Source organism: Artibeus jamaicensis, unplaced genomic scaffold (assembly GCF_021234435.1).
Source record: "Artibeus jamaicensis isolate MK-2021 breed Jamaican fruit bat unplaced genomic scaffold, CSHL_Jam_final contig_432, whole genome shotgun sequence".
Lineage (NCBI taxonomy): Eukaryota > Metazoa > Chordata > Mammalia > Chiroptera > Phyllostomidae > Artibeus > Artibeus jamaicensis.
Window position 1 is genome coordinate 11,751,427 of NW_026521828.1, and position 22,087 is coordinate 11,773,513.

The window sequence follows — 22,087 nt, forward strand, 5'->3', positions numbered from 1 at the left end:
ACTCCTCAGGAGGGCGTGAGAGGCCCTGCCTACTTCCCCTCCGCCCCTCCCCGCCCCCACAGTCACTCACTGTTCTCTCCAAAGCACAGCACTGGCACCCAGCTTGCTTTGTCTCTAGGCCTTCACATATGCCGTTGCAGCTGCCCAAAATGCTTTTCTGCTTTGGCTCAACCATATCTGGCCTTACCTTAAATACCATGTCTTCCTGGAGCCTCCATGACTACCACCCCAAGTCTGGATTGGGGGGCTGTCTTCTCTATCTGCCTAGCACCCTGGGCTTAGTCCCTACCTGAGGCTCCAGGTGCTGTAGACTCGGCGCTGCAGGTCTGGGACTGCACAGGTATGTTTTTCTGGTTCCCAGCACATTCTCCAGTGCCTAGAACAGTGCCTGGCACTTACTAGATGCTCAGTGAAATCTTCTTTAAAAAGCAAACTAATAACTACTAGCTACTAGTTAAAACTAGTAACTATTAGATTTGGAAGGGTTCTAAGAGATCATCTAGCCTAACTCCTTCTTTTACCAGAGAAGTGATTCAGGTTCTAATCCCTGGTCCTTCACTGACTTGCTGTGTGACCTTAGACAATGCCTTCCCTCTCCAAGTCTCAGTCTTTCCAGCTATAAAATGAGGAAAGCTCTTCCTGTTCCAACTTCTCCTACCTTTGCCTCCTCCTCCTCTTCCTCCTCAGTCCTTCCCCGGGCCCCTGCCCCTATCCCTCCCACCCCCATCCTGGGTACTGGGTAGCTCCCAGATGCACTGACTGGGGGAGTCAGTGGGATTGTGCAGGAGAAGGTAAACTCAGATTCATCCTCTCAAATGTTGCCAGTCAAGTTAAGGAGATGAGACACACACAGGGAGGAAGTGCAAAACGAAATGTTCCTGGTGATTCCGTTTTGCTGGGAGATCAGAAAAGGAAGAGATCAGGGGAGCCTGAGGGCACCAAGACTCCTCCAGGAAATGAGGCTTCAGCTAAGCAGGCAGAATTTACCTGGGCCATGAGGGTGGGAGCGCGTCCTGGCACAGAGCTGGCTCCCCACATGCGTGGCCCGTCCAGAACGAGTGCTTGCTCCCTGAGGGTCGGGCAGATGCGGGTTCACGTCCCAGCTCTGCCATTTACTAGCTCTGGGCCTTGGACACGTTTCTCAAGCCTTCAAAACCTCAGTTTCCTTCCTCTTACCATGGGAATCTGAATGTCTGACGTTCAGGGCTTTGGTAACGATTAAACGTGACAGTATCTAGAGCAGCACCTGCTGCCTAACAGACCATTTTAAGAAATGCCACTTTCTTTTCTTCCTACCAGTTACATAAACAGGCTTGACATGTCACTGGCAAGAACATCAGAAGTGCTGCTGGGGTTTGGGGACCGAAGGCTTTCTCTGCCCAGCCATCCATAGTCCGTTTACTCTGACATGGCCAGACCCCTGATTCATTGCACATGCGCGTGCGTGTGCACACACACACACACACACACACACACACACGCTTCCTGTAAGATCCCAGGAAAAGGGCTGTATCTAACCCCCGATCCAATGGGGCCCAACCAGAAGCTGTCTGCGACTGTCGACAACAACAGCCTAAACCCCAAAGAGTCTACTCCAGGCTGGTCTGAAGTCCTCCCTCCACATTCCCTCCAGTGGGACTTACCAGATGATGAGACAAACGTCATTCTCCATGGGGGTGCAGGGAGGGGCCTCGATTAAATTATAGAACCCTTCTAGAAAATACTTCGGCACAGTTAGGAAGCTATCGCTGCTTCTGTAGGCAAACAGAACGAGGCGTGTGCTGTGGGAGGAACTTGCCGGGGTGAGGAGGGCGGGGAGGGTTGTCTGTTTCGGTTCACCCCTGCAGGTGACAGATCAGGAGTGATTAGCATTTAGCAGCAGCGCCCCAAAGAAAATGCAGCGTGATCTCATTTACCCGGCACCTTCCCGCACCTTCGGGGAAGACACAGCGGCAGGGGCTCGTGACTAAAGCTTGTTTCCTGAAGGAGAGCGTTTCAAGTTGGGTCTGAGCTGAGGCTATTCATCTCTGAGAACTTTAAGCTCTTTCGGGGCTCCAACAGAGAGCTATGCTCTTGCTCCTGGGAAGACACGGGTATCCCCTAAATCCTGCTAGCGGTGTCACGACATTCATGGAACCCAGGTTTCTAAAGCCCCTCTCACAAAATTTCAGACTAGCTTTGTGACTGTTCCTTAATTTCATTACCCAGTTTCTGGCCTTGGAGGCCTGAATGCCCCCTCACTAGAAGTGGGGACTTTGGTGCCAGGACTAGCTCTGCTCTGCCTTCCCAGAGTGACCCTGGGCCGGATGCAGTTCTCTCTGAACTTAAGTTTCCCCAACCAGGAAACAGGAGCGGGGAGGAGTTTTGACTAAGAGAGCAATTCCTAACCTATGTTCTGTGGAAGACACACATCATGCACAAACTGAAGGGTTTGCGGCCATCATACACCAGGGAAGTATTGCACAGTCCAGTCCCCTCCTGGAGAGCCACGCAGTTCATTAGCATGTTGAGTTCACTTCTGAGAAATCCTACAGTGAAGAGCTCTGTTGCATTTGGGTTAGCCGAACCCTCCCCTTAACTGGTTGATCGTGAATTCTTTTTATCAGTGGAGCAGCTACCCTGCAGCCCCATAGAAGCACCTCACTCAGCGCTGAGTTTAGGACCCAGTGAGATGCGACTCCACAACACCTCTCGTGTTAATTCTCCCCACACAAATCCACACACCACAGGGAAGGATACGGAAGGCCGGCGTGAAAACACAGTGGGGGAACACTACAGAAGTTTTACTCACCCTTCCCTCACTGCTTAGAAATTGTCCTCTTTAGGCAAAATCGTTTGAACAGCCAGGCATCAGCTTCTAGTCTGTCCTGTTGTTTCTGCAATCCGTCCAGGCCGGTGGCTGACCCACCTGAGTGCCCCTGAGAATTGCCGCACTGGTGGGGTTCATGATAAAAGGGGGACGCGAACTTCGTCTATGACGTATTACCTCTCTCACCTAAAAAACAACATTCACAGGACGAAAATGTTGACAGGATGGACACAGGTTTTTATGACATCAGCCTGAACTTTCTATTTATTTAATGTCTCAAAACAGAGAATAAGGTTTAAATCGTCTCAGTTCAGAGGTGAATACACTTCACGGTTAGCGAATGTTCAGGGATGATGCTGATGCCCTTGGACTTGGCCTGGTGCAGGACTTTCCCGTCTCGCTCCCAAATCAGCTGCAACCACGCTTTAATTAGAGCCCCCAGAGGGGCCCTGGAAGGCTCTGACTGAAGGCATGAGGGCCTCAGAGGGTGGACATCCCAGGGCCCAGTGCTGACCCCACCTCCCTGCCCCCCCACCTGCAGGACTATAGGGTCAACATCTTCCTGCGGCAGCAGTGGAATGACCCCCGGCTGGCCTACAATGAATACCCAGACGACTCCCTGGACCTGGACCCCTCCATGCTGGATTCCATCTGGAAGCCCGACCTGTTCTTTGCCAACGAGAAGGGGGCCCACTTCCACGAGATCACCACGGACAACAAGCTGCTGAGGATCTCCCGGAACGGCAATGTCCTCTACAGCATCAGGTGAGCCCCCGGAGGCTCATCACCCCAGCCTCAGGAAGTGCCTCACCCTCCGCCTTCTGGGAGCAGACTCTAAGAGAGGGGTCAAACGGGGGCAAATGGGCCCTGAGAACCCAACACCTTTGCCAAATAGGCAGGGCCAGCTCTGCAATTTACACTCAGCGAGTGAGAACAAAATACCATGGGAAGTCATAGGGGCAAGCAGTTTGTTGCAAGCAGGGAGATCAAGGGAGCATCTGGGAGGAGGTGGGGTTTGAGTTAGGCCCCTAAGCTCACCCAGAGTTTCAGTGAGACGAGATGGAACAAGAGGATTCACAGGCAGCAACCCCCAGTGAGAGCGTGCAGATGCACGAGAACAGGCCAGGTGGCCTGCTGAGCCACACGGCACGGCACCCAGCGGCACTGAGTGCACACTGCAGTGATTGTCACCAGGGGGAGCGCACGTTAAATGTTCTTACCACCTTTGTTAAAAAAATGTCAGGAGCAAAGGCACACGCCTGAATAGTTCCAGCAGCTTCCCCGAAACTGGGCCGGCCCGGTGGAGGCGCTGCTTACCCGTGTCAGCCCGGGCGGCTGTGCCTCTTTCCAGAGGCGCTTTCCCTCCTCCTGCCTGGCCCAGAGCCTAGGGAGCCCCCACCCCAGCTCCCCACAGATACGGGTCCGTCTCCTGCCACCCCGCCCCACCTAACTCCCTGTCTCCCCCAGGATAGGAAGAAAATGACCGTTCCCTGAGAATGTACTTACCAGGTACTTTACACAGAGGATGTCTAATCCTCCTACCAGCCTCACAAAGTGGGTTTAATTTTGCAGATTAGACAAGTATCGGAAAGTTTAAGTAATTTACTGAGGTTCCCACAGCTAATCTGACACCCACTCTGCCCCTGGAAGAGCAGGGGCATGGGATTCAGTAGACATGCAGCTGTGTAAGGAATGAATGGAGATGCTTTTATTTGGAAGAGCTTAACGGGGAGTGCTGGTCCTCAATGACTCCCCTCCGGCTCCAGGTCCTCAGGGGGATAAATCTTTCTATTTCCCTTAGGAGACAAGCTTGAAACGCCCAGGCCCATGGGAGAGGCGGCACGGCCCAATCCCCGGATGTGACTGAGGGGCAGACGGGTGGGAGAGGGCACTGAGAGACCGTCACAGGGAAAGGAGGCACCACAGAGGGGCAGGCTGGACGGAACCAGAGGCAGCGTCACCTTCCTCACCTGGGAGACCACCCACCCAGTGCACATTCAGACGGGAAAGCCCTGTCCGGCTGGCTGGGTTGGGTGGCGACCAGTGGAGCGGGGGTCGCCCTGGTTGGATTTTGAAGCTGCCAGGCTAGTTTTGTGTCTGGGAAGCTAAGCCCCCAAGCAGCAGGACCAATCAGCAGAAAGTGATATTCCCTGGGTCCTTCAACTTCAGGAAATTAACCCAGTGTGACAGCTGCCCCACTTTGGAGCTTTTCTCTTCAGAAATCAGCTGCGTTCACTTTTCACCACCCTTCTTCTGCCTCGTCTTCCCCCCCCTCCCCTTTCCCCCTCTTGCTTCTACTTGGTGCCTAAAGGGACCCACATCCAGAGCTGTGGGTGTGAGTTGGAGGGAGGACATCCATGTGGGCTGGGGCCTCACCGTGTGCAGCCGAGGTGCCAGCACCAAGTGCCACTACATTGCCACCAACCCGATGCCTTTCGGGAAAGCAGCGCTGGAAAGCCTGCTGGCCAACACATGGCCCAGCTTCCCAAGGCTGGCGACATGGTATTAAGTCCTGCCTGAGCCATCAGCCTTCTCTGGGACCTTATAGGAGTCCCTGCCTACCCTGCTCTGCGCCTCGGTTTTCTCACCTGACAAGTGAGGGAATGGGCCTAACAATTGAGAGCCTTTCCTCTCCAGTCCCTGCAGCAGGTGCTCAGATGCTGGCAAAGCCTCTCCAGCAGAAGCCTTGTATTTCGGCCGGAGTGCAGACCTCGCTCGGATTCTGCTAAGGGGACTTCCGCTGGGTCTGAGGCCTCTGCAAGGGTGGAGCAACCCAAAGTCAACAGCTAGCCCAGAAGCCTGGGGTTTCCACCACTTCCCAGCTGACCCCAGCATGAGCTCACAGATGTGAGCCAGCTGTGTTTGGACACCCAGAAGGCAGGAGACCTTTGGACGTAACTTTTGATGAGCCAAGGGCATGCAGGGAGGCAGCCAGGAACCACTCACAGCACCTGCTGCCAGTGCCCCTGAGAATGCCTGAGGCCTGGGGCTACTCAGAGGGAAATTCAGGCCCCGCTCCTACCTCAGTCTCCGCAGAAGAGCAGGGATTTGAGGAGGGGAGGCCCGGCCTCCAGAGCCCTGGGCGCCTAGATAAGGCAGGCCCCCCAAAGCCAGACGGACTCCAAGGAAACACAGAGGTTCCCCTGACTCTGTGTGACCTTAGGAAACCTACTTCTCTCTCTGAGCCTCCATTTACATACCTGAAGTGTGGCAATACACAAACACTGGTTCCAAAAAACCCTAGTTCCCTGGCCTCCTTGACCCCTGGACCTGTCCTAGTGAACTGGTTTCTGGTCATAACCAGAATGGAGGCACAGCTTCCCTGGTCTGTGGGCCCTGCCTCATTCGACTCCCTTCTCTTCCCAGAATCACCCTGACCCTGGCCTGCCCCATGGACTTGAAGAATTTTCCCATGGATGTCCAGACGTGTATCATGCAACTGGAAAGCTGTGAGTCCCTTCTCTGAGGCCTCAAGAAAGAATCAGGCCCCCCTTTACTCTCGGGACTGGCAGACACCCCCACATAGCAACTCCTGACTGAGAGAAGCCCCCAGGAGATTCCTGTAACAGCTCATCATATCAGATGAGGGGCTTAGCTCTTGGAAAATGCTTTGGAAGTGTAGCTCCTTTTACCTGGGCTGAGGCCCCACTGGGGGCCAGCAGCATTCCCCAAGGAAGCACTGGTCTGTGTCCCTGTGAGCACGCCCTCCAGGAGGTCAGGAAAAATAGTCTGAATGAGCCACGGTCCTGGAGCCCATGGGCACGCTCGTTCCCACAGGGCAGAGAGATGACTGGCTGGCACAGGGCAGCAAGTGGGACCGGTCCTATTAGAAGCACCAAGAATGGTGGCCTCAGAGCAGAAGGAGGGCTTCCTCCTAACTGGGAGGGAGAGGTATCATTGGAGACGCTTTATGAACAGCCAGTGAACCCGGATGCTAACAGGTGGGGGAGGTGGCTGGATTCTTTGACAGTAAACCCAGAGAGCAATCTAATTTTTAAAATATAATTAAATGGAAGGACATGGAGGTCCCTCACAGACTTGTAGGAAAATCTGAAAATACAGAGGAGCCAGAGCAGCACACTCAGGCAGCAGGAGCTAACAAACTCTCCCCTTGGAGCACCGCCTCCAAAGGGAATCAGCACAGGCCACCCCTGAAAGCTTTTCTGACTCCACTTGAGGGTCAAGTCCTGGGGCGGAGCGTCTGACGGGTCTCGCTGAGCCACCATCCGGCACTCCCACCCCCAAATGACAGTCCCACCACAATAGCATACCGCAGAGTCACTCCCATGAGGAGAGTCTGCTGTGGGCAGAAGACGGAACCTGCAAGGATATGCACAGGCACAAATGGCAGATGTCAGCTGAACTTGACCATGGAGGTGAGGGGAAGGGGGCAACAGGGCAAGCTAAGGTAGGGCGCTGGGAGCGGTAGGAAGAGAGGGAGAAGGGTAGTGGGGTAAATGCAAACAATTAAACCAGGTTTAACCTCCTTTGTGGGGAGGGGAGCAAATCGGTTTCGTAAGTCTGTTGAGCATTTGATGCCTCTGTCTCTACCCTGACCAACCCTGACATGCCCCACGTAAGTGCCTCTGGGTGGTGACTGCTCCTTCTGATCCCATCCCAGTTGGGTACACCATGAACGACCTCATCTTTGAGTGGCAAGAGCAGGGAGCTGTGCAGGTGGCAGATGGACTGACCCTGCCCCAGTTCATCCTGAAGGAGGAGAAGGACTTGAGATACTGCACCAAGCATTACAACACAGGTGGGTGCAAGGGGCTGCCCTCAGGTCCCACCCCCCACCGGGGGCCAGAGGCCATTTCAAACATTCACTCAGCCATTGCTTCAGCAGACCGTATGAGGCAGTCACGGTGGGCGTAGCTGTGTGTTTATGACCAGTGGTGAAGAGAATATTCTTTGAAACCAGAAAGTGGCTCTGGCACTTTCTTCCTGTGAGTCCTGGGGCAAGTAGCAGGAGTTTAGGCCACAGCTCATCACAAAGAAAGCCGGAGGTACAGTCTTCATTCCAGGTGGCAGTGCACCTCACTCAAACGGGCCTGATTCCTCAGGCGGAAGAGCCGCTGTGGGGAGGACACCTGGCCGTCTCTGTCACAGAGGGACTGGCATTGCTGATGGGGCCCGGGCACAGACCGTGCTCACGTCAGACCTCAGCAGGGGGAAGCTGAGAGGCGGCACTGAAGTTAGTGCAGCTGGGAAGAAGCCGCTGGGCTGTCAGCTACAAGGGGACGTGGGGCGCCGCCTCTCTCTAGCTCAGCTCTCTACCTCGGGGCTGAAGGAGCAAACGGAGGAGGAAAAGGCGCCGTGCTGGGGGAGACCTCGCGTGTAAACTCCGGTGGTGGAGGAAGAGGAGGGTTGCCTGGGCCGCCTGTGGGGAGGAGTCAGGGCATTCCAGGCAGAGGGACTGGCAAGATCAAGTGTGAAAACACGCTCCGGGCAAGGGATGGAGTGCAGGTGGTGGCGACTACGGTGAAGAAAGAGGGGGATGGGTTGGAAAACAGGTAGCGCTCCATCCTCCATCCTGAGGGGCAGACTACAGAGGCTGAACCCTCCCTGCAGGTAAAGGGGACCTTCTTGGATGAGGAGAGAAGAAAGGAGGGAAAGAAAGGTTTTGCAAAAGGAAGGAACAGGATCAAGTCATGTTTTGGGAAGAAAAGTGGCGGAAGGGGAGTAGATGGTGCACTTCAGCCCACTCTTTGCAACAAAATAGTGATGATGAGGATGGCAGCAACTGGCATTCCTGAGCACTAATGAGGTGTGAGGATGTGCAACATTCTTTATAGGCACCATCTCATTCCCTCGTCATGGTAACCATAACAGTAAACATGTGAGGTAGGCTTATTACTATTATTACTACTATTATTGTCATCGTCGCCATTCTCCCCAATTTACCATGGACAAGACAAGTGAGACACAGCGGGAGTCAAACATTTGCCGAAGGACACGCGACTATCGTGCTGAACCAGGACTAGAGCCGAGATTGTTCTGACCCCCAAATCTTAGTCCTTCCTACCCACGAGGCTACTTTGCCTTCACACTGTAATGCCTTCCAGGTAAATTCACCTGCATTGAGGCCCGGTTCCACCTGGAGCGACAGATGGGCTACTACCTGATCCAGATGTATATTCCCAGCCTGCTCATTGTCATCCTCTCGTGGATTTCCTTCTGGATCAACATGGACGCCGCACCCGCCCGTGTGGGCCTGGGCATCACCACTGTGCTCACCATGACCACCCAGAGCTCCGGCTCTCGAGCATCCCTGCCCAAGGTGAGGGCCAAGTGCGCAGAGTACCTGCACAGGCGGGGAGGCTGCTCCTCTCCCTGCCCTGCCTGAGATAGGCCAGCACGAGGAACTGGTCACTATTTCTCCATCTGCCACACATAGTAGGACCCAGCACTCTGATCCATTGAACCTTTCCTCCAGATTTAACATTATGTTCAGTATAAACACACACACACAAAAAAAGATGAGAAAAAGAAAAAGTGAAGGCAATGGTCACCAGACAGGTTTTGCTCCATTCTCTACCAACATTAAGCACACATTCGGCTCTGTTTACTATTAACAATCGCCTCCTCCATTCGTTTTAATGCTGAGGACCACCATTCCACTCCTTCACCAGCAGTGGGAAGTACTTTGTGTCGGGGGGTCTCCAAGTCCGCCCCCAGGTTTAGAGATTTGATGCGACTCACGGCCTCAGCACGCAGTTGTGGGCAAGGCTAAGGCTCCTTGCGGTGAACACTCAGGACGCACAGCTTGATGGCATGGGAAAGAGACACAGGCAGAGGCTGGCGGGACCCACGGGCAGGCTTCCCTGCCTGCTCCCTCCCACCCGTGCGGGACCACATAGAGCGCCCTCTTACCTCAGCAACAAACGGCAACTCAAGCTGAGATGTTTCTGCCCAGAGAGACAGAAATGGTTTTGAGACTCATTTAAGATTCAGAATCAAAGGTTTTTTCTGGGTGCTTGGGTGCCTAGCACAAACCAGAATTCCAGAGCCCCAGGGCAGCAGATGTTCAGCATAAGCCATGTTCTTGTATAAGGAATCAAGGCACACTTATCAGTTAGGGAAAGTGGGAACACCCCCCCAAATCCAAGTTTCCAGACGTCATCCAAGGGCCAGCCTTGCAAGCAGGTCCTTCATAGGATGGCAGCCTCATGCCTGTTATGCTGACCCTTTTCCGCGCATACCTGAATCTGATGCTTGTATTTGTAATGTTAAACGCCACGTTTTGTTACATTCACCATTTAACTATTAAGACACAGGCTGCTCCATTTACTATTAACCCTAGACACTGAATTTCACTGTTTACTAATAATACCAGATGACGCATTCTGCCTCATTCATTCCATGCTAGACATCATCCTGTTCCATTCCTCCACTGCCAGACACGGCATTCCACTTCATGCATTACTGACGGCAGATGCTAATTCTCCTCCAGTCTCCCTCAAACATTCCATCCTGTTCCTTTCACGGTTAACACTAGACCTCACCTTCTGCTTAATTCACTTGTAACACCAGACATAATGTTCTGCTTCATTTACTAGTAATGCCAAGCACCTCATACTCCTCCATTCACCCACACTTAGATCCCACATTCTGCCCCCTTCTCTGTGAATGCTGGGAGCCTCGCTCTGCTGTGCTCCTTCTACTGCTAGCCTCTGCCTTCTCCCACCTCCCCTACTGCCACTGCAGACCCATCCTGGTTATTCTCTCAACACTCCATGCAACGCTCGGCTCTGCGATGAACCCCCCTCCAGTGCCCCTCCAGGCGCCGCATTCTGCTTTCCCAATTACTCTGCCCGACCTCCTGGCCAGGCTTCTTGGGGCCTTTTTCTTCTGTTTTCCTCTGTGCTCTCCCCGCTAACACCCCAGCTGGGGAGGGGACGGCAGTGGGGGACAGGGGAGCTCCATCCCACACAGTCAGCACTCCTCTCCTCTGCCCTCACTGCCCGGTTCTTCCCCCACCCCACCCAGGTGTCCTACGTGAAAGCCATTGACATTTGGATGGCCGTGTGTCTGCTCTTCGTGTTCTCCGCCTTGCTGGAGTACGCTGCAGTCAACTTTGTGTCTCGGCAGCACAAAGAGCTTCTCCGGTTCCGCAGGAAGCGAAGACACCACAAGGTAGGCCTTTGGGTCCCTGCCTAGGGAGGGACAGCTGGCGGCAAACGACAGAGCTCCCGGCAGGCAGCCTTGTCTTATGACACTTGTTTCGCTGGACCATCCTTCTCAGTGGGTGAGGCAGGCATGAAATGGGAATGAAAATCACAAGTTCCAGCTTCCTCTGCCATAAATAACGCCCCAACTGGGTCTGCAGGTGGTCACTGGTTCAATGGTTCTAATACTACAGAAATGACCAGGGTGCGCCTGAAGTCAGAGCTGATGGTACAAATGCCGGTGGGGCCAAGCTAGTGGCTCACTAGAAACCCAACACAGAGCAGGCTTGGGGCTACTTACTGGTCTTTTCTGCAGGGCTGCATTATTTCAGGGGGCTTGGTTCCAGGTGGGAATTGCACCATGAAGGGTGAGGTGTTCGAGTAACAGGTCCACTTTCCAGGCCTTTGCTCCCAACCTCCGAGGAAGGGGCATCCAGCGAGATCCTCCCCCAGCACAGATTCTCTCCCTGATGGACTGCATAGAGGACTATTTTCTCTGAACAGTCTCCACCCTCTTCTAACGACCTCGGAGGCTGTAGTCCAACCAGCAAACGCCCCTGGGGAGTGTGCGGCCGAGGCAGCACACCGGCTCCACACCCTGGTCCCTACCGCTCCCCCAGGATCAGACAGTCTGCTCTTCTCTCTGGCCTCATCTTCCCATCACTGTCACCCTCTCCTGTGCTCTCCGGGCACCATCTACACTAGCTGTCTCCCCAGCTCCTCAAATACACACACAGGTCTTCAGGAAGCTTGCTTTTCCCTCCTGGGATACTCCTCCAGGGAGCAGCTGATTTCCCAGCCCTCTGCTGAGCTGTCTTTCCCCGACACCTTGGCCAGGGTCCCAGGCCTGGACTGAGGCTCCTTTACAAGGCTACCGAGTGCAGTCAGACAGGTCATGTCCTACAAGGGCCCCAGCCAGCAAGGCCCTCTCCTGTACGCTGTGCCCTGGCATGGGCTGTGCTAGCCAGAGGAAAGGCTTCCAATCACAAGTTCCTGAAGGGCAGGCCTGTCCCTGATTTGCACAAAGGCCGTGAGCACTAGCAAAGGCCATGTTCTGCTCAAACCCAGTTTCTGTCCTTCTGAACATCTACCCTGACTTGTAATTATACATTCAGTGATGTGATTGCTTAATGCTCATCTCTTTCACTGAGTTGTAACCTTCATAAGGACAGAGGCCACGTCTACTCTTGTGCAGCAATACATGCCTAGTGCCCAACACAAAGCCTGACACATAGTGAACGTGTAAGAGCCATCCGTGGGGCATGCAGAGAGAGGAACAGCAAAGGAGCCGAGGTGCAGGCCGACAGCCCGCCTGGAAGTTTTTCCAGCAACAGATTAGGGCAACCAAGAACCCATACGCTATGACCTGTCTGGCCACACCACACGCCTGCCACGCACCAAGGCACTACACGTTTCAGATTGACCTATTCCATGCCACTGCACCAAAGGACTCCACGCTGTGACAAAGGACCTACCTCTTTAGCTCTCTTTGGTATGGGACTCGAAGCTAGCCTCGTCTGAGGCCGAATTTTTCCCTCTGTAACGTGGACTAAAGCTGGCATAAGGGGGGCTGTGGTGCGGATGAAATCAGATTCCAAAGCGGCCTTAAGGTTTGTTCCCGCCACAAGTGCCAGGGATTAAAATGATTACACAGGCATACCTCTCCACTCGTGTGTCTTAAACATTAGCGATCTGACTTCGTTAACTTCTAACAGTTCACCACAGGCAGAAGGCAGACATTCCAGGACGGAAGGTGCCATGGGAGTGAAGATACAACCTGCACGGGGAGAGGACACCATATTTAAGAAGCCAGAAAGCGTTTCCATAGGACCCCTAGTTTCAGTCCTTCCATTACTGTCCACTGGATTTCCAGCCTCTGACTCCCAAAACAATCTGAGTGAGGAACTGACCAAACACGACTGTCTCTGGGATTTACTTTTTACTTTTCGTTTTTCCCACGGGCTAGTGGCTTTTTGCTAAAAGATGATTAATACCAGACCACTAGACTGTGCACTTCACAACTCCAGGGGGCGCTGTTTGCACAGGCTAAAATGTGAATGGAACCCCTTGCAGATGTGTGAGAGGGTGGACCTGTGGTACTTCCAAAGGCTGCCTCCTGCCTTGCCAAATCCCTCCCAGTGTGACACACTAGAGGAAAACAGACACATTCACTCTGGCCAGGTAAAGTGTGGATAAGGCTGCTGACCAGATTTGATCAGATTCTGCTGTGCGGTTCCCTGCTGGCTCTTTCACAACCTGCAAGGGCCCCTCAAAGAGCATCCCAGCCGCTCCGCCTGGGCAAGGGATGGCAGGGGGGAGGAGCCAGTCCCCAGGACCGCAGAGACCCTGAAGGTAAAGGCAGGGGCAGGGCTCAAGGGCCCACGGCTCCTCCCACACACTAGCTGTGCCGCATCAATTGCTATCAACCATCAGTGTTTCCTTACTGAAGCAGGTAAAAATAGTCTTGCATTTATTGGATCTTAAATAAGAACCATAATAAGGTGGAGGTCAACAACTAGTAGCCAGAAAGTCAAATTCAGCATGGAAATATCATTCATTTCACCAGCAGTATCTTAAAAATCTGGAATAAGGTGCCAGCATTTAAAAACCACACGTCTAATATCTCTCAAAAAATCACAGCCTGCCGCCCCACTGAACGCACACCCCACGTGGTGCTGGTGCCCTGGACATGCCGCCGGGCAGGGGGTGCAGTGCGCAGTTTACCACGGCCCTCCCTGACGGGACAGGCTTTTCAGCCCAGCTCACTTCATCACTCACGTTTCTCCTGCCCAGTCCCTTGCAGATGTTCAAATTCGTCTGACCTTGTTCCTAAGAGCTCTGAACTTGGCACAAATGTCAGGACCTATAAGGACACAGAGTTAGACTCGCCATTAAGAGCTTCCGCTGGAGCTGGCCACTCTGGTGTGGCTCACACACTGGCAGTGACCAGGCTCGGGCTGCAGGAAGTACACAGAGGGATTTTAATCCCCAGATGGTGAATGGAGAGAAACTAGCCACATGCCTGTGTTTCTCAGAGCCTGAGGATCCTGGCCAGGCCCCTCAACTCCCACCATCCTCCCAAGCTACCTCATTTGTTGGGCAGAAAGCATCTGGTTCTCAAATTCCTGAAGGGCCTCATTAGTCAGAGTATTAGGAAGCCTCTGTGAGGTGGACTAGGCGGGCACAATCCCAGCCTCCCTGGGTTCCAGAGAGTATGACAGGATTTCCCCTGGCTGGTCCCCAGGCAGCTCCAGATGCTTCTGGGCATTCGTTTCCTGCCACCTGCTGGTGAGAAGAGGAATAGAAGGCTTTGTTCAGTTGTGTCTAGAGAATTTCCCTTCTCCGGCTACAAAGTGAAATTGATAGTCATCTAACCAGATGGGGCCTCCAGTTCCCACCCACCCCTTCCACTCCCATGCTTAGCAGACGAGGCAGGGAATAATTTACCCAAAATTATTGGGTTGGCCAAAAAGTCTGTTACATTTCTCCCATGGGATGGCTCTAGTAGTGCTCAGTTGTCTTTAACTTCATTGGAAACAACTTGGTTAGATTGTGCTGTGACAGCCATCACATCAGTGCGCATTAAAAAAACCTATCAAATTGGTGAACTTTTGTGCAGCCACTTTAATATTAAAGATGGAAAAAGATAAGCAACATTTTCAGCGCATCATGTTTTATTATTTCAAGAAAGGTGTAAGACTTCCGCCACGATGGAGGCATAAGTGGATGTGCCGTGCCTTCTCACACAACCAAGATTAGAGAAAACTAAATATTAGCAACAGAAAACACAGCCAGAACACGGAAAATTGAACGTTTCGGAAGTCCGTTAACAACAAATTCTTCAGCCTGACCGGTAAGGGGCGAAACCAGCGGCTGGCGGAGCAGGGTTGCACAGGAGGACTCGGCCAGACGGACTCAGGCCCGCGGAATCCAGGCGCAGGGTCAGACCTAGTGAGCAACTGAGTGAGCGACCAGGCGAGCGACGGCGGGGGAGACAGCGGGGTAGCGGGGCTGCGTGTTGACTGAGGTCGTGCATTTGTGCGCGGGTGGACAGGCAAGGGAGTGGGCGGTTGGACCGGGCTGGCAGGTCCCCACGGCAAGCGGCAGTGGAGGGCGCTGCCATTTCCCTGCTCTGACCCCACCTCCACATACCCCAGCGACTCTGAGTGGCCCGGCCCAGGTGAACCACCTAAGGCACTGCTCCTCCGCACCCAACTGTGAGAAGCGGCAGAGGGGGTCGCCATTTCCCCGCTCTGACCACGCCCCCACATACAGCATCACAACCCAGCGACCTGGGAATCCAAGCGCCGCTTCTCACACTTAAAGGGCCCGAAAAGACCAAGAATGGCGCAGGAGGATCTCAGAGCCCCAGAGCCAATAGATCTAAGCGATGAAGAAATAGCAAAACTCACAGATGCACAGTTTAAAACATTGGTGATCAGGATCCTCACAGAACTGGTTGATTATACTGACAAATTAGACAAATATATGAAGGCGAAACTAATTGAAATGAATGGAATTGCACAGGACACCAATAGCAATGAAAAGGAAACTGGGACTCAAATCAATGGAGTGGACCAGAAGAAAGCAAATAATGGCCAAACAGAAAAGAGTCAAGAAGCAAGAATTCAAAGAAATGAGGAGAGTCTTAGGAACCTCCAGGACATCTTTAAACGCTCCAACATCAGAATTATAGGGGTACCAGAAGGAGGAAAGGCACAGCCACCAGTGGAAAACTTATTTGAACAAATAATAAAGGAGAATTTCCCCAATCTGGCAAAGGAAATAGACTTCCAGGAAATCCAGGAAGCTCAGAGAGTCCCAAAGAAGTTGGACCCAAGAAGGAACACACCAAGGCACATCATAATTACATTAGCCAAAATTAAAATGAAGGAGAGAATCCTAGAAGCAGCAAGAGCTAAGGGGACAGTCACCTATAAAGGAGTCCCCATCAGACTGTCAGTGGATTTCTCAAGAGAGACCTTACAGGCAAGAAGGGGCTGGAAAGAGGTATTCCAAGTCATGAAATCTAAAGACCTACATCCAAGATTGCTCTATCCAGCAAAACTTTCATTTAAAATGGAAGGACAGATAAAGTGCTTCTCAGATAAGATCAAATTCAAGGAGTTCATCATCACCAAGCCCTTATTATATGAAATGTTAAAGGGACTTATCTAAGAAAAAGAAGTTAAAGAAACATGAACAGTGAAAGGACAACAAACTCACAGTTATTAACAACCACACCTAAAACGAAAGCAAACTAAAAGGACAGCTAGATCAGGAGTGGAAACATAGAAATGAAGATCTCAAGGAGGGTTAGCAACAGGGGAGTGGGAGGAGGAGAAGGGGGGAGAAGGTACAGAAAATAAGTAGCATAGACAGTAGATAGAAAATAGATGGGGGGGCAAGAATAGCATGGGAAATATAGAATCTAAAGGACTTGAGACACATGGTCATAAACTAAAGGGGAGGTAATGGTGGGGATGAGGGGTAGGGTAGAGGGGAATAAAGGGGGAATAGAACAACTGTAACAGCATAATCAATTAAAAAATTTAAAAAAAAACAAAGACTTAGCTGTAAGCGCTTAGGGCAGCTCTCGTTTGCAGCTCTCATGAGCACCGTGAGGGTCCGCCCCTGCGCAGGTTAAAACTTTGGCCAATAAAATAACACTTCTGAAAAAAAAAAAGGTATAATGTAACTGAAATGCAAAAACTATATGTGCAGTGTGTGGAGAAGGCGCTGTGACTGATCGAACGTGTCAGAGTGGTTTCCTGGTGCTCCTGACATTCGGCCAAATAACTCTCTGCGGTGGGGCTGCTCTCTGCACGGGCAGAGGTTCAGCAGCGCCCTGGCCTCTGCCCACTACGATCCAGTAGCGGGAGGTAGCCGACACACTCAGATACCCAGATCAACCAGGTTATTGGTGAAAATAAAACATGTGTCTTTTATTTTACAAAAAAAAAAGAACGGACTTTTTGGCCAACCCAATAGACAGTTAACTTGGTGCATCCCCTACATACCCAGAGCCCACTTCCCGACACGGCAGCCTCCAGCAAGCGCAGATTACTAGTGACAGGCCCAGCTTGTTGCCCTCATCCTCCTCATTTCTCCCTTTATGAGCTTACGGTGATCTTGCCCTGCTCATATGCTCACTTAGTGTTGAGGGGTCCGTGCACATGAGAGACTGCACCTCTGTGTTCGTGGGGCTTACAGTCTAGTGAGAGAGGCAGATGTCAATCAGAGAATACAAAGTGTTCAGAGCTGTCAGTGGGTGTGGCTGCACAGGGACCTCATGAAGCAGAGCAGGGACGCGGAGCCTGTCACTGGGCTCCGGACGGCTTCTGAGTCAGAATTCCTTGAGTGAAAGGGGCGGAGCTGGAAGCGGAGCTGCAGTGGAGTGGCCCCAGGCAGAGGGTGACTCGAACAGAGGCCCCAGTCAAAGAGAGAGTGCATGGCCCTTCTGAATACACGGAAATGTGTCCAGGGGACCAGAGCACAGAACGCCAGATAGACGCGGGCACCAGGTGAGACCGGAAAGGTCTCCTGGAGGCAGTAGGAAGACTACGCTGAAAGTGGTCACAAGGCCAGGTGGCAGCCCAAAATAGGGTGGCAGGAGTCAAGCTGGAGAGGCCCCAGTGGCTTGGTTGACCCTGACATGCCCGGGGACCAGCAGGAGACAGGGCTGCCCCTCTGAAGGCTCCCACCACCTGAAGGGCAACGTGAGCTGATAACACTTCCCCAGAGCCACACGCAGAATCAAGACCTCAGCTGAGACCCTCGGGGCCACCTCAGAGCTCACACGGAGCAAACACTGGGGGGGACTCAAGAGCAGACAGTAATAGGGCCTCCAGGACTCCAATGAGGGCACGGTTGGCATGCTAGCAGGGGGGCCAAGAAGGGCCAGGGCAGCAGGCACCTTGGGAGCTGGCATGAGGCAGGGCAGTGGGGTGTGCAGGGACAACACAGAAAGTGCGACAATGACAGCAGGGAGCAAAGCAAACGGGGTGGGGGGGGGTGCCCTGTGGAGGTAAGTTGGAGCCAAACAATGAAGGGCCTTGAATGATGACTTGATCCAAGTCTGGAGGTTGGGCTGAGGCCACAGCCACCAGGGACGAGGGAATGTGGAGGTAGGAAGGAGCTTTGGCTTCCCTGGCTTCAGAAACGGATGTGAGGCCCCCAGCTCTTGCTCCCTCCACAGCATTCTCCCGCTCCCTGCAACCCACAGATGAAAAGACATGAACTGGGATGGGGGGGTGGGGGAGGGGGGCAAGGAGGCAACAGAAGCAAAGCAGGGGATCTCTCCAAATTGTCCCCTGGATTTCTGATAAAGCAGCACTCGGATGCCTGCTCATCTAAAACCTCTGATGGGCAGAAGAACCTTCTGAGGTAGTGGGGTGACTCTTAGCCCCACTTACAGCTAAAAATGAAATAAAATAAACCCCGAGACTCACAGAAGACTTGCCTAAAGTCATACAGCCACGAGGTAACAGAAGCAACCCTTGAACACAGGTCTCAAGACGGCCTGCCACATTTCCATCCCCTGGTTTGCATCTGTTTGGCACGTGAGCGGCGCCCCTCTATAAGGCATAACTCCCCGGCCAGCCAAAAGCCTTCGGAAACCTGGGACGGTGGTGCCGGGCGGCAGGGAGAACCAGATGGGCATGGCCCGGCCCCGGGAGTGCCTTGCAGGGAGGGTGCCCAGCCCCTGTCTTATTTTAAGTAGAGCCCCATGTTGAATCTGTTCCAGGAGGACGAGGCGGGAGAGGGCCGCTTCAACTTCGCCGCCTACGGGATGGGCCCGGCCTGCCTGCAGGCCAAGGACGGCATCTCGGTCAAGGGCGCCAATAACAACAACACCACCAACCCTCCTCCTGCGCCATCGAAGTCCCCGGAGGAGATGCGGAAACTCTTCATCCAGAGGGCCAAGAAGATTGACAAAATATCCCGCATCGGCTTCCCCATGGCCTTCCTCATCTTCAACATGTTCTACTGGATCATCTACAAGATTGTCCGCAGGGAGGACGTCCACAACCAGTGACGGGTCTGCGATGGGGGGAGGCCGGGAGAGGGCGGAGTGGGCGCGCACAGGAGGAGGAGGGGAGGAGTGGGAGGGGCACGCGTGTGAACGACTCCCTCTTTCCCTGCGACCTGTGCACAGCACAAGGCAGTGGTGCATGAGTCTTAGAATGCGGCACTATCTATCTGCGCACGGGTGAGCCGGTGGGGGCGGGGGGCTTCTCCAATACAGGAACTGAGGGGCCGGGGAAGGAAGGGTGGGGGCGGGTGTCAGGGGAGAGGAGCTTTCAAACATCGGGGTCCGCGGCCTGTGCGGCTCTCCTGTTTGGAAGAAGAGTGCAGTCTGCCCCAGAGCTGCAGGAAAGCAATGTAATATATGATATCTATTCATGCTTAATATTAATGCGAAACCATGAGAGCAAAAGATTTTTCTTAACCTATCAGCCTAGTAACTGCTTAAATTTTTAAAGTCACAGAAGTGATGGACAATTTTTCCCTGAGTGGAAACAGTCACAAATAAGCTTGCTCTGGTGTGTGTCCCACGTCGAGCCCCTCCAAACGCCATGCCTGTCTTCCATCCGGCCCAGGGGGACACGTGCCAAAAAGCTATTGCCATTCTGCCGCTGCCTCGAGAGGGCTGGGCTGCCAGAGCATGCAGCAAGGAGGCGGGAAGGGCGGAGAGGAGAGAAAGGACTGAAGAGAGGGGACGTTTCAGAGGCCCAAGCACTGAGGATCCAGACAAGCCCGCCTGGATCCTCCTGTCTGGGGGCTCAGGACCGCACCCGCCCCTCTCTGAGCCCTCTCGCCTCTGTGCTTCCGCACCCGCCCCTCTTACCCTCCACCCAGAAGTGGCCACCATGGTTTTCTCATCATGTTGCCAATATGCAATCTTTTTTACGGTTAAAAAGAAAAAAGTAATAATCTCAAGAAATAATATGCATAGACTGTGAACAGATGCACTTTTTTCAAATGTCTATTTTTTTGGAACGTCTCTTTGGAATTGCAAGCGGCTGTGTCCTGGGGAGGTGGGGTCCACGGGATGAACCGAGCTGATGCAGGGCGGGTTCTGCAGAGCAGAACTAACTGCAGGAGGCGAAGGGTAGAGCCAAGGCTGCTCAGCTCAGACACACACAGGTGGATGGGAACAGTACTGTGCTGAGAGTCTGTTCATTATATTTTGACATTTCATAGACTGCAAATAATGTGGGAAGCGTGGGGGGATGACCCCATTATATTTTTATAAGTCTTTTTTTTTCCTTTTTGGTGCTTTGTTTAGCTTTAACATGTGATAACTATTTCTCTTTCCTTCTAACTCTGAAGTGCCGGATCTACCCCCGGACAGCTAGGGCACCCCAGGAAGGGAGGGAGAGCCCAGGAAGCGACTGCAAGTGGGGGAGATGTGCAGAGGGACCCAGCCATCCGCAGACAGGAGGGCTGCGAGGTGGGCTGTGTCCAGTGGCCTTGGCCAGCTCGCTGCTGACTCCACGCTGCCCCCCATGCTGGCCCCACTGTATCTGGGGCTCTCCCTGCTCCGGTCAGTGACTGGGGTCGCACTTCTTCCTTTGCACATTGGTGTTGTGGCTTCAGATCGAAGTAGGTAGGTGGTAAGACAGAGCTGACAATCAGTTTGTACTGCAGCTTAGGGTTTTGCTTGTGTCTTTAGTGCCCCCTCCTTGGGCCAGGACAGAGATGAGACACAGGGAGCCTCGCTCCTTCCTGAAGCACCTTCCCACAGGGAGTTTTCTCCCACACCCAGATGCACAATAGCTGATGTCTCCAGAGGCCAAGAGAGCGGGCCCAGACAGGGATCTAGAGTGACGTAGGTCAAGAAAATGCACTATGCGGCCAAAAAGGGATTTGGCGTTGGGGCTTGGGGATAGAGCTATTTACACTCCGTTTCCGGGGTCGATGGCCTTCCATTCTCTTGGCCTGTGCAGTCCAGGAAGCCAAACTGCATTCTAGCCTTGGATGGTGTGGGGTAGACACTAGACTCCTTTTTTCCAAGAAGCATTTACGGGTGGGAGCCGAGTGGGCGGGAGCCTCCCATCTAGCACCACCCTTTTCCCCACCGCAAACACGCGCCTAAAGGAGGAAACGTTACCGAGGGACTTGAACTACGGCCAGTTCAAGGCCAGAGTAGCAGTCCCCAGCACCTTTCATTAGCACTGCACTCACTTTATTGAAGGGAGGAGGAAACCGCAGTTCGAAGTGGCCCGAGAGCCCCTGCAGAGGCTGGCAGCCCCTTCTCTAGCACTTCATTCACTCTACTGAAAGGGAAAATCATTTTTAATGAAACAAATTAAAGAAGCCCTTCTCTCTACTTTGCCCCTCGCTGGTCGGCATCGGGAAAGTCCGAAGCCCCAGGAAGCCTCGTGACAAGGGCAGCAGGTCTCCATCAGGGACTGGAGGCAGCGCCAGCGGCTCTGACACCCTGCCTCCCCTCAAACGGCCACATCCGCAGATCCCAGACCGGGCCCCTCGGACGAGGGGCCTGGGGTCTCCTGGACCAAGAAATGGACCAAGAAATCATGGGGCCACTTGCCCAGCCTCTGCTGGGTCCCTGAGCCTCTGTCCCCACATTCAACTTGTGGGCCCACCGGAAGCTGCCAGGTCTAGTCGGCGGGATCCATCGGACGACAGAATCATCTCTTTCAGACACAGAGAGGGGCGTCACTGAACTCTGCCCTCGGGCTACCCCTGACTCGGTGTCCCTCAAGGGGGGAAACGTGACAGATGCGCTCTGGCAGCGAGGCGAGTCTGAGATTTTGTCCCACCACTAATGTGCTGGGAGAACAGTTAAATGACCAAGCTTTCGCTTCTCTAAATACACAGCGGGGACAGTGGTGCGGGCGGCCCCTCACCCTGTGCGCTCCTGCTGCTCTGTGGGAAGTCACGCAGCGAGAAGCCTCAGGTCGTTCTGGTTTCTCACCCTCCCGGGCAGACACGCATGTAAATATGCGCACGTACACGGGCCCACACAGCTCTCGTCGCCTTTCTTCTTTGCAAAATTTGCAGATTCGTTTTTCCTCTTGCTCTGCTTTATCAACGAGGAACAGCGGCAGGGAGGGGGGGGACATTAATCATTATGAAGTCA

The 22,087-nt window shown here is 53.4% G+C and overlaps 1 protein-coding gene across 2 annotated transcripts in view; it reads left to right on the forward strand.

Annotated features, from left to right (window-relative positions):
• GLRA1 (glycine receptor alpha 1) overlaps positions 1–19,024 on the forward strand; it is a 67,512-nt gene extending 48,488 nt beyond the window's left edge. Inside the window, exons 4-9 of one of the 2 annotated variants that reach the window (XM_037156920.2) lie at positions 3,351–3,574; positions 6,176–6,258; positions 7,431–7,568; positions 8,875–9,089; positions 10,799–10,945; positions 18,701–19,024. In XM_037156920.2, coding sequence (XP_037012815.1) covers positions 3,351–3,574; positions 6,176–6,258; positions 7,431–7,568; positions 8,875–9,089; positions 10,799–10,945; positions 18,701–19,015 — 1,122 coding nt within the window. In that variant the 3' untranslated portion in view covers positions 19,016–19,024. The remainder of the gene's footprint in view (positions 1–3,350; positions 3,575–6,175; positions 6,259–7,430; positions 7,569–8,874; positions 9,090–10,798; positions 10,946–18,700) is intronic. The other variant, XM_037156921.2, reaches the window with a different exon arrangement.
• The last annotated feature ends 3,063 nt before the right edge of the window (positions 19,025–22,087 follow it).